Raw genomic sequence first — 17790 nt, forward strand, 5'->3', positions numbered from 1 at the left:
CCGTGTTTGTCCGCAGCTGCTCGTTTATGTGTCTTTTGATTAGATCACCAGTGTGAGTCAATATTCAGGACATCTTCTGTGTCTACAGCGTCTCTGTCCTGTGCTGTTCTGCATGCTGTCGCTGCACTGAGGCATTTCACAGTGTGTGTTCAGAGCCATCGGCATCTTCACTACACTCACACACACTCCTCAGAGTTATCCTTTCACCTCGCAGAGCCTTTCTCTCTCTCACACACACAGTGTTTAACATCTACAGCCGTGAGTGTGACAGCGGGACAGATAGCAGATAAATCTAAAGGACTCGGTAGGATTACGTTCCTAAGTGTGTTTCGGTTCTCCTGACAGCGTGTCCTAACCAGACACAACACCACAAAGTTTTTAGTAACTAGTCATTTGTCTGTCCATGGTGAAAGTGAGAATAGTTTTTCAGCGGTGTTGGTTCTGGAAGTGTTTTCCTGTTCAATTGCGCCATAGAAATAGGCTTCATAAAAAGTCTTTAATAGAGTATGAAGCCGAATGGAAATAAGCAGTTGGGAAGGCACTTGAACTGATCCCATGAACATGTAAAACTAAAGATAGTCGTTGATTGTAAGTATAAAAACAATATACACTGCCGGACAAAAAAAAAGCTTAAGAGTCTATGATTGGATCATTTTTGCAGTGATTATTATGTTTATAGCATGTTATATGTTTGGCAACAGTTCTGCTAACTCTAACTGATGGAGTGTGTAGCTTTTCATTTCTGAAACAATCATGTATGAAGAACATCATGTTCATATTCCAGGATGACAATGTCAGGATTCATCAGGAAATAAACCAGTTTCATTGATGGAAATAAATGTTGTGATGTTATTTTCATCAAGATCTTGTGTTGTCAATGCAAGAGTCCAGCACTCTGTAAAGTCTCCTCCAGCACATCCCAAACACTTTCAATGAATTTAAGCTCTGGATTCATGAGAGAAAATGATTTTCACAACCTTTCTTTCACAATCTGAGGCTGATGAATCTGGATATTATCATCCTGGAATATGAACATGATGTTCTTCATACATGGTTGTTTCAGAAATGAAAAGCTACACACTCCATCAGTTAGAGTTAGAAGAACTGTTGCCAAACATATAACATGCTAGAAACATAATAATCACTGCAATAATGATCCAATCATAGACTCTTTTTGCCTATTTAAATCCAAACAGTGACTTTTTGTTGGCCCGGCGGTGTATATACACTACAAAGTTTGTGGAGTTGGTAAGAATCTTTAATGTACTGTGAGAAGTTTCTTCTTACAGAAATGATTTTATCAGCTCTGAAATGTCATGGCGGTTGTTCATTTGACGTATTGATCCAATGATTAGATAGTGTTTCATGTGTTGTGTAGCGTGTGCACTAGCACAAAACAACAAAATATGAGTATTTAAATGTGTGCTGGGTGACAAACTTCAGTATTGTATTGTGTGCAAAGTGAGCCAACATGCCAAATATATAAGAAAATGTGATTAGATTAGAAGTACGTTTTGTTTTGCAAGTGCATTTTGGGTTACGGAGTGGTTAGCTGGCGGAAAGTTCAAATAAATGCAAGATAGTCGTATTTCTTTTTCATGTTAATTGGATGAATTCCGGTCCAGCCCTTTCAACCCGATCGATTGAAGCGTTTACATGAAGTCTTTCCAATCCGATTGAGCCGTCAAACTGATTATTTGGGCACACGCAGCCACTCGCACATCAACCGTACGCATTTGGCCTCTGAGACGGGCTGAATTACGTTTACAGCAATATCTTGTGGTTATTATGAATCTGGCTCCAGGAATGTGATGTCATCCCGCCCCCCTCGCATTGGGAATGCCCTCTCCCTGGGTCTCTTCCTTTTCCCAGCTCTCCGTCCCAGCAGGATATTTTCTCGCATTCATTTTAATTTTAGGCAACATGAATGAGGTTAATCAAGCTGGAATGCAGTGAAGTCACACACACACTGACCGCATCCCAATTAAATGAGGCCGAGAGATCATTATTGACCTCCTGCCCACCCCCTCTTCCACTTTTCTTTTCTTCCTGTGTCTTCTCCTCCCCTTTCTGTGCAACACGTTAGGCCTGAATAGAAGAGTAGAGTTGTGTTGTGCTGGAGTTGTGCGCTCAGTCTCTCACACACACACACATTTAGAGGGAAGCGTCCCCATGCTGTGTCCCTGAAAACCCTCACAGTCTGAGCTGTCAATCAAACGCCGTTGCTCCCATATGCTGGACGTAAGGTATGACATCATCCCGCGGTACCAACTCACAAAGATATTTCTTATCGGACCGGCCCAAACACTCGTTTACATCGAGCACTTCATCTCTACATCGCGATAAACACGCGGCACCGGCCTCCATCGCTGTCGCCACAGAGATTCGTCAATTTAATGCTGTTTACAAGGCTTACAGTGAAAGCTTCAGAAAGAATAAAGAGTAAATCTTCAAACAGGCAGCGCTAAACGAGCCCAGATTCCCAGCATCTGCTTCCAGTTAGAGACACTGAGCCAGAGAAACACTGAGAGAAACGAGAGCAGAGACCGAGAGATGAGTGACAACTCGCTTGTTTACTCTGACTGAACGACACAGTTACTTTGAGCATCAAATGTGATATTCACGTTAGATATGTACGTTTATTGGACATTAAGCAATTTATCACGAGTCAACAATATTATAGGCCAGCTACACTATATAGCCTATCATCTGTATGTCTATGTGTCCATCCATCTATCTATCTGTCTATGTGTATATCTATCTGTCCATCCATCCATCGTTCTAGTTTCTAGTTCTGTCTCTAGATGCTCATATATTTGCAGTATTTGAGGGTCGATATGGGTCTATCTTTATTATTTTAGATCTTGAATCATTTTTTAAGTGAATTCTACCATATGTCTGTTGAGATGCTGCCAGATTAAAAGTGTTTTGATGCAGTTGAGATATATTCAAAACTATGGGAATTAGTTTGCGAGAATGAAACTGATGGACCTGATTGGGTTTAGCTACATCATTTTTTTATTTAACACTTTACAGTAACATTCATTATCAGATCATTATTTATTGCATAACATCAGAAGCTCATTCGTTCAATATGAAAATACTTTAAAGGAGCTGTATGTAAGATTGTGGCCAAAACTGGTACTGCAATCACTTTCAAATTACTGTAGAGCGGTGTATCCCCTCCCCTTCCCCCCTGACTCGAGGTTGCCAGATAGGCTGCTGGATCCAGCACAAACGTTTGTAGCTGCAGCTGTGGTAACTAGAGCTGAGCTGGCAACCCGGATGCCGAAACACAACTGACTTCGTGATTGGTAGATAGGTTGAGGGTGGGGCATCAGGCCAAAACACAACATGACAACATCAACATCAGTTGAGGGCTGCAACTTCACTTTTCAATGACAATATCCTGGCCGGACTACTGTTGTCAGTGATATAAGTATTTGAAATGAACATGATTTCTTAATGTCTAGTGACATATCAGGGCCATTTTATGATTAATTGAAATACATTTCTTACATACAGCTCCTTTAACTAAAATTCCAGGACATGTTTAGCTGTTTGAATGTTCCTGATGGTGTGTTAGTGCAGCGTTAGTGCGCCTCTCTCGTTAGCGCCCTCTAGCGGTCAATATGCGCCGTGACCCCGGCAGCTGAACCACAGAACCGCAGCCAGACAGTCTGCCACCGACACACACATCCACACATCCACAGACTGCTGGGGCCCTGCTTTACATGCCTTACACTCCTCACACTCCTCATGTCATGAAGCCCACAGCTCACAGAGGGAGATCCCTCCAGCCTCTGCAATCACCACAGACATTTCAAATAACACGCTCATTAAAGGGGGGGGGGTGAAATGCTCATTTTCACTCAATCTCCTGTTAATCTTGAGTACCTATAGAGTAGTATTGCATCCTTCTTTTATTATATTTATAAAAGAAAGATAGGCTGTACCGAGTCTTTCCGGAAAAAAACCGAGCGGCTGGGGGCGGGCCGTGTGGGCGGTGTGCTATAGAGCATCACAGTCCCGCCCACAGCCGGTGCCGGAAGTAAAAATTCAATACAATTTCTCCATTGACAGTTGGGGTATAAGCCATAAAAACATAACCATACATGGTAGACTTAAAACCAGCTACGGCTGTACTAAGCGATTGTATATGCTCATATAACCGCCAAAAGTTCATGGGGCACTAACCTTGTTTTGAGATAAATGCCTTTTATTCGCGATGTCTTGGAGAAGTACTTCATTACCCACAATCCTGAACAATCCCACAATCCCACAGTGATGCATCTGATTGGTGGAGCTCGTGTAACTGTCTGGTTAAACCCCGCGAAAGTCCGTGAAGACTGAAGATCATTAAAAAAAAAAAAAAAAAACGTGTGTTGCGTTTTTTGCACGGTAGATTTATCAGTGCAATCATGATCTCCTTGGCTGCCATGATGGCTTTTTTCAAGGAGGAAAACAAAAGTGTTAAAAGGGGTGAAAACAACTTCAAATCGGGTCATGTAGTTGAGTGTAGCGTGTCCGAGGGTCAGCTTGTGGGTTTTGTAAGGGCCAGCATGAGGGACAAGACTTACAAAGTTGTGGTGAGTTTTGCAGGGAGATGGCAACGTTAGTTAGCATTATCGTTCACTTTAGCTAGGCTACTGTAGCCTTCATATGGTATGAGTCATATCAAGCATTTTATGATGCCACTGTCAAAACAATATTTAGCTTAGGCATACCTCTTCATGCATTTACTGAACATTTGTGTAATAATTCATGGCAAGTTAATAAACTGAATATGATGCACTTTCTGGTTTGCTGACCATCACTTTTTAATTTTCACTTGTTGTTATTAAAAAAAAAATACATTAAATGTTATTAAAATTAAGGATTAACTATAACTTCATGAATAAAACGAGCATGGACCACAAGTGGGAAATTGTTGAGGCATTTGTCAGCAACCTGCCCGTGGGCCGCTGAAACTGATGAGCAGAACGCCGCGGACCGCCAGATCGTGGCGTTATGTGTTGACCACTGAGCGGTGATTGCAGTCAGGTACAAAGCACTGCACCATGTTGCTAACGTTATCGTTAACCGCTTTTCACACACGCACACGATATAAAATACACGATACCTATAAAAAACACTATTATTTACACGATTACTACTGAAAGAACTGCTATAAACTGCACAAGAAAAAGTTCGCGTGGCTGTCGTCAAATTTGAAAGTCGCTCTAAAGGCTCTTTCGCGGTTGTGGCTTCAGTCGACTTCAGTGAGGCGCGGTGGTTTATGGGATGAGTAGTTCCTTCGCTCGGAAATGAAAATATGTACACAGTCTTGTACCTTTGACTTTTTTTGAATTTTCTCGTAATGATATGTTGTATGCCTATGAGTTCAGCCGTAGCTGGTTATCCTCACACATGCTCTAAAACTCTTTAGATACGGATTTTCCAAAACGTCAATGGGAGAAATGAATGGGAAATTTACTTCCGGCACCTAAGCGCTCTCGGGCTGTGGGCGGGACAACAACAACACAGAGACACATTTGAATCAGTTTACTCACCGCATGCGACAGCGAACCTTTATCATTGTGACTGCTCGATCCTTAAGCATTAGACGATCTGCAAATCCGTCGATCTGGGCTTTGTTTATAAAACAATCATCGTCGAAATGCAGGGAACAAAGAGTCTTGCACAACCTCTGTTGATGCTTCGAAAAAACAAACTCCATCCACTGTTCCCTTAACGCTGGGTTCTTTGGGAATCTGTGCAGGGTTGTCTTGCCCTGGCAACCAAAAACCCACTTCTTTGGTGACACTGACTTCCCTAAAAGCCGAGCATAGCGCTTTGAGGTAACGTACTGCTTTCGCTCTCTTCTCTCTCTGGTCTACGAGTGCGCGCGCGGCCGCGGAGAAGTGCCCTTAGGACCCATATAAGGAAATTCCACCCTATCTTACGTAAGACAGAGCCATACTCGAAAAAAACTTTCCGAAACTTGTGACAAACCGGAAGGAGTATTTTTGGAACAAAAATACTCCTTCAAACGTACAACTTAACTTTTGAAACTTTGTCCATGTTTAGCATGGGAATCCAACTCTTTAACAGTGTAAAAAACTCAGTATGCATGAAACAGCAATTCACCCCCCCTTTAAGAACATCCAGCAATAATATCACATCTATTGAGCATTATTAAATAGTTATTAAATAATGCTCAAGTTTAATGATGAATTAATAAATATTTTGACTTTTTTTATATCGTTAATGACTAGTTATTGTAAAGTTTTACACGTGCATTTTTCGTGCACAATTTAATTGTGGAGATTTGAACGTTTACTCCTGTTCACCTGAGAGCTGCTCGGCTTCTGGATGATAGTGATGGTGGTGCTGAATTTTTTTCTTGTCGTTTGGACGCCAGGCACCGTGAGAGGTGACACGTCTCGCTATGTGGCCTGTTGAAACACTTAATTGTGGCCGTTTATTTGGTGACCCCGAGAGTTCATGCGCGTTGGTTTCTGCCGGTGGCAAGAGCAAAGGTCGAAGCCGAATCCACAAACCTCCACACAAACCAGAGGCGCTTTAATGGACCAATTATTGGATTCCTAAGCACTTCACTTTGTTTTTCTTTTTCCTTGGGAAAAGTGATGTTGCCTGTGTGTGTGTGGCACAACTAGCCATGTCAGACTACTAAAAAAAATGGCTTTATTAGGGGAAAGAAAAGCATTAAAATAATTATCCTTTAAATAAATACACAATATGCATCATGCTAATATGTGCCAAAGCCCCAGATGACCAATGCATCCAGCACAGAGTGTAATTTGAATGTGGTATGAATGAATTATAAGGTTTCCACTTGAACATTATTTGTGCAAGACCATCATAATAGGTGGGTTAAGTGTCACGGAATGTGCAAGATATGGAAAATCCCAAATGTGTGTTTTCTGGTTGCTGTTCTGTAACAGCCTGTGATAAATCTAGAGCTGTTGTGGTGTGTGTGTGTGTGTGTGTGTGTGTGTGTGTGTGTGTGTGTGTGTGTGTGTGTGTGTGTGTGTGTGTGTGTGTGTGTGTGTGTGTGTGTGTGTGTGTGTGTGTGTGTGTGTGTGTGTGTGTGTGTGTGTGTGTGTGTGTGTGTGTGTGTGTGTGTGTGTGTGTGTGTGTGTGTTCTGCTGTCAGTCAGAGTGAGGGTTCTTGGTGAGCTGGCCCCGCGCACACACACACACACACACACGCGCGCGCTCTTGGAGTTGAGGGGGGAGGGAATGGGAGGGGATATTTAACTTGGGAAAGAGAGGCGTTCTCCTCCAGACGCGCTCATTCTCCTCTGTCCCAGATCAGGACCAGGCGAGTTTTCGGACGGATTTCTGACACCGCGGGGATATGAAGAACATGCAGCAGATATTCGCGGGAACGCGTGACGTGTAAAGGACTGCTCGGAACTGTCAAGAGTCTGGTTTTATACGGGACTAACGCCGAACATGTTCTAGACGCGGGTTGAGGTTCTGATTGCGCGCGGAGTTCTGCAGGATCTGCCCGCTCTGAGGAGAGACTGAGCGGCTCTCGTCCCGGGTCAGCAGCGCCGGTTCGGCGGGACGGACTGGAGCCTGTGCGCTCAGAGAGAGAGAGAGAGCGAGAGCGTAAAAATAACATTGGCTAAGACGCGCTCCATTCCGCGGGCGCGCTGACATTTCAAACGCCAGTTTGGGTGGCACCCGGCAACAAAACCCGAGCAGGCTGTAGAAACGGTGCCATCCCATCCTATCCCGTTGCCATGGTGACACGCCAACAGCTTCGCTAGAGGAAAGTCCGATGAGGATACGCTTTTGAACCTTTCGCACTTGGCACGCCTCACCTGAGCGAGTATCCCTGTGAAAGAAAGAAAGAAAGAAAGAAAAAAACAAAAAACAGCCCATGTCATTCCGGGCCACGCGGCCGTCTATTAAAAGATCTCGCTCGTGCTGTCGCTCGGACTATTTATGCACGAGGGCGCAGTGAGGGCCAACTCCACTCCATAGACACACAGAAGACAAGTCATGGGCAGCATCACCCGCGCGCTCCCGCTACTACTGCTGCTCCTGTGCGCGCACGGCACCGCGGCCCAGCACTACCTGCGCCTGAGGCCCTCGCCCAGCGAACACCTGCCCGTCCCGGACCTCATCGAGGAGCCCGACCCGGAGTACGACCCGCGTGAGCAGGACCTCTCTGAGAAGACGCTGCGCAAGAAGCTGGGGAGCCACTTCGACCCCAACTTCATGTCCATCCACCTGCCCGCGCAGCTGAACACCAGCGCGCCCCCGGAGCTCCCGCGCATGCCCATACCGCCCGAGCTCAAGAAGCTGGACCTCGCGGAGACGCCGTACGGCAGGCGCGTCAAGCTGGGCAAGAAGGCGCGGAGGAAGTTCCTGCAGTGGCTGTGGATGTACACGCACTGCCCGGTTTTGTACACTTGGAAGGACCTGGGCGCGCGCTTCTGGCCGCGCTACATCAAGGAGGGGAACTGCTTCAGCGAGCGCTCGTGCTCATTCCCCGAGGGCATGTCCTGCAAGCCGGTCAAGTCGGTGACCAAGACCTTCCTGCGCTGGTACTGCCAGGGGTTCCTGAGGCAGAAGTTCTGCACGTGGATACCGGTGCAGTACCCGATCATCTCCGAGTGCAAGTGCTCGTGCTGAGCAGCGAGAGGGTGGATCGATTCTCAATGATTGCACTGTTTACCCACGGACAGGGATGTGTGGCGCCACATAGCGAATCTATTTTTTTAAATATATATATATATGTATGTATATATATGTATGTATATATATGTATATATATATATGTATATATATATATATATATATATATATATATATATATATATATATATATATAGCTTTTTAATTCAAAGTATATGACATATATGTACATATTTAAGTCAAGGGAAGAAGACGAAGAAGAATGCAGCTATTTTTATTAAAGGATCAGGACCATATATTCTCACGAGGAGCACTTCAGCTCGTGGTTATTTTTATGAAATTATTGCGAAGACGCAAGAGAGAACTTCACTTTCCTCACTGAACTCTATTTATAGAGACTGAAGAAGAACACTACGTTGATGCCTAGAAGTTTTGTACAAATATTAATATCAATAATGAAGATTTAAAAAAAACAAAAAGAGTCTGGGCTGAAAATTATACACGTGAACTCAGCCTTTTCTTTCTTTTGAAAATCATATAGTATTTTAGTAAAAAAACAAAAACAAATGTGTACGTTTTATTTATTGTTTTAACTGTTGTGAGTATGTATAGATAAAGAGAAGAGAATAGAATATACCAGAAATTCTACTTGAAAACTTCTAAAAATGAATTTAAGAGAATATTAATAATAATAATAATAATAAACATGTCAATGTAAATGCCATGGTTTTAGCAATAAAATCTGTTAAACTTGGACTGAGTGTGAAGGATCTGAGAAATGAAAAATATTGAATGATGCATATGTTGCAGAATGAATGCAGATCGTTCTCTCCTGTGAAATTCTGTGCCGTTCCTGCTCCTAGAACGCTGTGGAAATACTCCGCATGGAAACGCTGTGCGTAAAAGCGCGCTGATGTTAACACAGCGCTAAAATATGATGCAGCCATTTTCAAACACTGTCATTGGTGAAATAGAGCAGGGAGAGCCAGCAGCTCCTGGCGTACAGCTTCTGGAAAGGGGAAGAGGGGGAAGAGAGGAGGGGGTGGTGGTGGTGGTGGTGGGAGGGGGAGTCTGAGAGACAGAAATCTGAGCCCGATTCTTGTCCAAAAGTCTCGGCGTGAGAAACACTGCAACCCCTCTACAATGACTGTGAACTGATGCTGACGGTACCAGACTGTTAATTAGTCAGCAAACACACTGTCTGCGAGTTCAAGAGATGCGAGACTCGTAAAAACGCGACTTCACGCGCACAGCGGCTCTCCGTGTTCCCGAGACGCGCGCCTGTCACTGCGAGGGAAAGTGCGCGTTATTGCTGAGGTTATTGTGACAGATACACTGCTGCTGCTGTGTTTTGGCGCAGGGTGGGGGCAGTTGTCAGCTCTGTTTCTTGATGATGTCTAGAGCTTTTTGGAGGAGGCTGAGAGAGTGTGTGTGTGTGTGTGTGTGTGACGCGCCGGCGCCACTCGGCCGCGCACTCTGGCGAGCGCAGAATAGATTGAACAGTAACCCTTTCAGCCTGTGTGTGTGAAAGCCAATCCCCGACAAACTAGCCCTCAAAACACACAGCCGTCAGACTGGCGGAGCACTTCAGCCTTCTGTAAGGGGGGGTGTATTCATCATTAAAAATATGACCCAAGCTGGAGTGAATCAGGGAGTTCTTTGAGACCAAAGTTAAACACAATGTTTTCTGTCCTTGGCAGAGGCCAATGAGATACCAAATGAAGTAAATGCTCTAATGTGCAGTGTGTGCATGGAGACTGCGCTCGGGAAACAAAAGCAAAACAACTCACTTATCTGGATGAATTACAGCTAAGAACCGATGTAGAAATTTAATAATCGATCATCTGCGTGACTCTAAATAGTGCTGCGATGGGGAAAGCTTGTGATTTGGATTTGTTAGATGTTTTGGTGTAGTGTGTGTGTGTGTGTGTGTGTGTGTGTGTGTGTGTGACGAAAGGCTTCCATTAGTCTTGTGGGTGACATTCATACTGTGCTTTGGGGACCACCAACAGTTGCCTTAACTCGTGTGTGTGTGTGTGTGTGTGTGTGTGTGTGTGTGTGTGTGTGTGTGTGTGGTTACTACAGTCTGTGTGAGTCAAAGTATATGCATGTGTTTGAGTTCCGAATCCCAAAATCTGCTTCTTTTTAATAGTGAGTTCAAGTGATATTATTCCTCATAATCTGCTCTAGTAAAACAGCTTCTCGATGCAGAGCTGAGAGTGTTGCACATGTCTGCATCTTTATTTCCACATCCGAGACTTGGGAACTTCAGTTATCAGCGTGATTTGGAACATGGTAAATAACATCTGAATCTCAATAAGATTTGAATCTGAACCCACCAAAGTGAATTCATATTTTACTGGTCGGAGCAAACAAATGCAAACATGCATATGAGTATTTACAATATTTAGTTTTCCATGACCTCAGCATCACAGTGAGTGTTGACTCATTGTATGCAGTGGCCTCAAAAAAGTAATTAAAATCACACTTAAGTTCACTCTCAGAGAAATGTGAACCTTGTTAGGTTTATAGTAGTACAACAGGGGTACATGTTATACTCGTACTGACATGCACCTTTAGGACTTGATCAGGAATAAAGTTGTCTAGCTGTTTTACCTCTAGTCATACAAAATAATAAAAATTAGATAAAAGTGCACAATCAATTTGCAAGCAAAATGACAGATGCGAAATAGTGCATCCACACTTCCCTAAGCGAAACACAGTACGTGACGAGAGCAGTGTCTGAATTTACAGAGCTCATAAAAGTAGGGAAAAAGTCCCCGGATGATCTACTAACTTCCGGTGAGATTCTGAAGTGTGATATGACGGACACTTTACTATCCCATGAGGCCACGGGATCTGTGTATGACAGTGAAGCGACAAACTGACATTTATACACAATCATACTACACTCTTTTAGCAGTCGTGAAGTAATCATTATTTATCAAGAGAGTGTGTGATTTGGGACGCGGTCGTGGTGTTATAGTGGTGTTAGTGGAATATGTCATGTGATTCTCTGAACTTCAGGAGGAATGACTTCATTCAGCCACTAAAACCACAGAAACACCAGCTGAGACTTCAACAGCACTCAACAAATATCTCAAACTAATTGAAATACTTTTTACTCAGACATTGCTAGTAAATTCCAATGAATAAGTATGACGAAACACAAGTAACATTGAATTAAATATAAAGACTTTGCTAACTTTACAGTTATTGAACTGAACTGAATCAACACTGAGCTGATTTCAGTTTAATGATGACTGGCTTTTTAGAGTTGCTTTACAGCACAATTGAATCATTATTTTCCTGTTTATCACTGTAAAGCTGCTTTGAAACAGTCTGTGTTGAAATAAAGGTGACTTGACCAGCATTTGGTAGTAGTCACTTTAGAGACGTTCTACTAAGTAACTTTGCAACTACATGTCAACTAACTCTCATGTTAGGGTATTTCAGGTTAGTAGAATAAGTCGACATGTACTTACTGAATGTCTGAAGTGGACCATTAAAATGAAAGTTTCCTATTACCTTATGATGAATGATGAAGAAAAGAGACATCAGCAGTTCAGACAAGCAGATGATATTTGATCTTAAATAAACACTTAAGGTTTCTGGACATCAGGTGTTTCTGAGACAGGTGTCAATCAAAGCAGACCATTACAATATTGACAAAGCATTTAAGTACTTAATCAGCCCATGTGTTGGAAGTGACAGATAAACGGATGATCCACTCGAGATGTAATGAGGACTGAGAGTCAAGACGATGCGAGACTCCAGGAATGAGTGATTTCTGCAGAGGAGTTCAGAAGCACGACACACTCCTGCAGTGTTTACTGAGGAACGGACGGGCATGTCTTAATGCTGTGGTGCGGAAACACAAGATCTGATGTCCAAGGAGAGAATTCAGACGATCCAGGGAACCTACTGTGGGAGTCAGGAGTAGAACTGACAGATACCTGAAGAACTCCAACAATTAAACAAAGCTTACCATTCTGAAGTTTGGGGTCAGTAAACTACTATTATACAGAAAAGATGCATCAAAAGTGACATTAAAGACATTTATAATGCTAATGCTACTCTTGCTGTTCTTTTGGACTTTCTACTCAACAATTTAATCAAATAATCACATAATAATACTTCACAATATTACTGCTTTTACTATATTGCTGTTAAAATAAACGCAGCCTTATTTCAAAAACTTTTTTTTTTTTTAAACTTAAAGGTATAGTGGAGGATCTTTCCGAATTTTAGATAAGACCCGCCCTCTCCACTTTTTTAATAAGTTTGATTGATTCACCAGAATGATTGACAATTAGGAGGACCAATAGTATAGGTGATCCACCCGGAAGTAAAAAATCCTCCACTATACCTTTAATATCTGCAAATGTAAATCAGTGAAAAATTGATATTTTTCCTCCTATAAAGGATTACTGTATATTCTAAAGCTGTGTTGTTTGTATGGATCATGTATCTGTCACTTTCCATAAATAGGGTCCAAAATGTGGCCTAATCGTTTTAAAAATGGGATTTGTGCATCTAATGCTTCAAAGTCAAGTGTTCCCTATGAAGTGCTATCTTCTCTCAGCACTTTGATGGTTCTTTATTTCTCTGTCTTTGGCAGTTTCATGTGCTCTCCATGACAAGCAGAAGCATCATGCATAATTCATAATTCTGCTTGAGTGACTCAAACGTACCTTGAACGGTTAAAATGTTTAATTTGCTCTTGATTCATCAAGTTTATTGGTTGTCATAGTGGCCGTCTGTTTCCTTTATGGGTCACTGGTAATTAGTTTGTATGCATGCATAGATCATATTCTGCTTCATGAAGAGAATATTTAACATGCTGCACTGCCCCCTACTGGCTAACCTAGATAAATAAATAATAAACACTAGAAGTTATCACTGTATTTATGTTAAATGAAACGATTCATGAGATGTGACAGAATCACGTTATTAAACAGAATATTCAGGCCTATATTAAAGGCCACACACCTACAGTACATCATCCCCAAAAATATAAGTTGCTGTTTTTAAGGAATTTATTTTATTGAAGTTTAAAATGAAAGCTTAATCATTTCGACACTCTCTGTCCATCTCATTGACACACACCGGTAGAGCATGAGACTGTAATCTTTCCTCATTTTTTTCTCCATATCTCGCAGACATATGGCTTATAGATGCACAGGTGTCTCGTCTCCTCCATTCCTGACACTGTTGGAGTGAATCATGATCAGTGTGAGAAGCTCATGTGTTTGCCTGGATGTGAAGCAGGTTTGACAGCTCACAATTTCATGCACTGTGCATTACAAATATATATATATTTACTTATGTCACTATTTTTAGAACTTTCATACTCAGTTTCCATTTGTATATTGCATATATTTCTATATTATAGGTGTCATTTTTTGGAAGTATACACATGTTTTTAGACACATATATTAACAAACATTAAACATTTTGCTCTGGAAAAAGAAAGATATGTTTAATGCATGTTGGGTCTATGTCACGAAACATACCCCACATACATAAAACATATATATATATATATATATATATATATATATATATATATATATATATATATATATATATATATATATATATATGGTAACACTTTATTTAACATTGTCCTTGTTACACGTTGTATGTACTGTAGTAATAACTATAAATTATGCATAATTACATGCAACTACAAAATTTAAACTAACCCTAAATCAACCCCTATTCCTAAGTACATGTAGTTAATTATTATTACTCAGTACTTAAATGTATAATTACACTGCAACACAGACACTTTAAAATAAACCGTGTGTGTATGAGAGAGAGAGAGATTTGGATGGATTTTTTTATATGAACTGTAAGTTTATGTCATATTGTAATGGATTTTCAGCAGTTGATAAACAGTATATAAAGTTCTAAAAAGAAAAAAGTAAACAATCTATCAATCAGTTGTACAATAAATTGTAATTAATGAATTGGATATAATTATAAACCTAACACGTGACACTTTCTGTGAACATATTTCAAGGTTTCAGTTCAAATCTGCCTTTTGTCCTCATGCATGTCAGAGTGCTTTTAGCTGGTTATGCAACACATTTTATAAAGTTATAAATATGTACATTTAGTTTGAGGAACATAATGATTTATGACTGTAGGTGTTTGAATCCAGCAAATGAGCCACTGCTATAGAGAAAACAATACTGAGCCAGAACCTTGAATCTTCCTCTTGTGTCAATAAAGCCCTCTGTAATTTAGATAAATATCTCACTGCTCTGGAGTTAACGGTTTTACTGCTGCAGAATCACTATTTCCCCTCCCACGTGATAATGAAAGGTTAACACACTCATGAATGACTCGATCTTGAAGTGTAAGAATGCAAGACAGACAGCAGGGGGCGCCATTGACTCACATATTTCTTCTACACAGGTTCCACACTGTCCTCTCTCTCACACACACACACACACACACACACACACTCCTGTGAGTGGGGTTTCTGTAGATGGCACAGACAGATCGTCCTGAAAGGTTTGTGTGAGTGTGTGAAGTGCTTGTGTGGGGCAGGAGGAGACGGCTCTTTTATTTCTTGACCTCTCACACATGTGACACACTCATCAGAGTAAAACGCCACTGAACGGTGCCATAAATACCACAGGAATGTTGAGAAGCTTACACAGGCCTGAGAAACTCCCACACACGTCAACACACACACACATGGACGCTATTCATTGAGAAATTACTTTATTTTTCGGCACATTAGGAAAAATATTTGGATTTTTGCTGTTGCCACATGCGTGATCCTAAATCTTTTGAGTCTGTGATCCGCACCAGTGGTACCAGTCCCCCTAAAACCAGCCGCACAAACCAGTTTGCCATGCAGTGGCGTTAAAAAGCATTCAGCAATGGTTTCAGCATAAGCATGTGAGAGTTTCCCCACTCATCAACACAAAATGAAATAGAAAACAAAGTATTTGATTAAGTCAATTCCCCAGATGTTTGGCTGGACTGGGCTCTCCACTTCAGTGTGGTTTTGGCGGTGTGTTTTAGTTTACTGTTGCGTTGAAAGGAGAATCCTCCTCCCGCTCCCAGAGCTCGACACGTTCTCCTCCAGCTCCCAGAGCTCGACACGTTCTCCTCCAGGAGCCTTTTTTTTTTCTCTTCACCAGTTCCAATCATTTTTTCTTCAAGTTTTCCAGTCTGTGCCGCAGAGCAATATCAACACGAGCGTGATGCTTCACTGGAGGAATGGTGTTGTCTGAGGTTTGTGTTGCAGAAAATGAAGAATAGTTCAGCTTTAGGCTGATCAGATGATTGTCTCGCATCCAGCGGAGAACTTTCTGCTGCCTTTTTTTGCAAGCCAGATTTATTAAAGGAATAATTCAACCCCCAAATAAAAGTCATTCCATACATCTGATTTTCATTCTTCCGTCAAACACAAGAAAATGTTAGACAGAAAATCTCTAAGCTGCTATTTTCCATAAAGTTAAATCATGTCATTATCATCTGAGAATATTCCCCTCCACAGCTTTCTAGTCTGATTTGTGCCTCACAATTATTATTAGTAGACCCACAAAATCATTGATCATCTGGATAGTCTTCCTCAGAAGAAAGAACATCATACAGGTTTGGAACGTCATGAGGGAGAGCAAGTGATGCCAGGATTTTCATCAGTTGGTGAAATATTTGATAGTATTTAAACAGTTGTCGTTCCCAACACGTCGTCCTGCGCACACACTCGGATCTGGAGGATGGCCAGCTCTGGGCAGGACTGTAGCTGTTCCACATCTTTTTAATGATGTTCTTTTCAGTGCTTTGAGGTGGTGGGATCACGGTCTGGAAAATTCCCGGGCTAGGATTTTTCAGAAGACTGTCTTGATCAGTTTAGAATGTTCTCGTGATGAATGTTTCCTTGGAAGATGCGCAGTATAATGTTAAATGTCTTAAATGTGCAGTCCAAGCGAGTCGTTTAGTAACCTGACGAGAAGAGTGTGTTGCTTCATAGGGAATGCGAGAGTATGAAAACAAGATCTTTCTTAGAGAACTTTGATGAAACACAATAAAAGTTGTTTTAAAGCACTGTGTCTCTTTTATTTATTTATAGATATTATCACCTATTTGGGTTTCCAACACTATTATAGAGAAGCTCTCGTTAAAGGATCTTGATCACGTGATGTGCAATTCATCCTCATGTGTTTTAGGTTCAGTTCTGGAATTTTGTGATGCATCACGGTTTCCTACTCGGACGGTGCGGGATGATTATAATAATTGATCTGTTTGGGACAAACACACACACACACACACACTGCATCTGCCTTGAGTTTGTTCCGTGTTCTCATTACGCGCTCCATCTGGATTCTTCATCACACACACACGCCGATTGTTTCCGATGATTTACCGGAATCAAAGACTCTGGAATGACTCCATGAGATAGTATCGTGGAATAAATAAACATTAGTGTGGCAATTGAGCGCCGGAACATCAGCAGAGCACTAACACGCATGCGCACAGCAGCCAGAGGGTGCGAATGATTGGAGTCTGACCTCCTCACCCGCTACACCCCCTTCACAACCCACAGCAAGAGGTCGAGCGGTCTTAGCAAAAGTTACTAGTTATAGGGCTTAGTTGTTTCTCAAGGATTTAAAACGTCTCAGTATTAAAGGGACCGTTCACCCAGAAATGAAAATTCTGTCATCATTTACTGATCCACAAGTTGTTCCAAACCTGTATTCATTTCTTTGTTCTGCTGAACACAAAAGAAGATATTTTGGGTAACCAAACGGTTGATGGGACCCATTGACTTCCATAGTATTAAAAAAAAAATACTGTGGAATTAGTCAATGGGGTTTTTAGTCACCGACATTCTTCAAAATATCTTCTTTTGTGTTCATACAGGTTTGAAACAACTTTGTGGATCAGTAAATTATGACAGAATTAAACATTTTGGGTGAACTATCCCATGTTAGATTTCAATTTATTTTCACTAGTTGAAAAACAGACGCTATCGTAAGTCTGAGGAGGTGAGTAGCTACTATATATATAGGTTTTCATATCACTAATATATAAAAAACGTTTTGTTTAAAAGATAATTAACGGTTAGCTGACTGTGAATGTACAGCCAAAGTAGTTTATATTAAAGCGC

General features: G+C 41.6%; 1 protein-coding gene across 1 annotated transcript; it reads left to right on the top strand.

Annotated features, from left to right (window-relative positions):
* Positions 1–7267: 7267 nt before the first annotated feature.
* nog2 (noggin 2) lies at positions 7268–9289 on the top strand. Its single transcript, XM_079862827.1, has 2 exons — positions 7268–8759; positions 8852–9289. Exon 1 carries the CDS (start codon positions 8016–8018, stop codon positions 8649–8651), a length of 636 nt encoding a protein of 211 aa, XP_079718953.1. The 5' UTR covers positions 7268–8015; the 3' UTR covers positions 8652–8759; positions 8852–9289.
* Positions 9290–17790: the final 8501 nt, after the last annotated feature.

Source organism: Squalius cephalus, assembly GCF_949319135.1.
Source record: "Squalius cephalus genome assembly, chromosome: 25".
Taxonomy (NCBI): Eukaryota; Metazoa; Chordata; class Actinopteri; order Cypriniformes; family Leuciscidae; genus Squalius; species Squalius cephalus.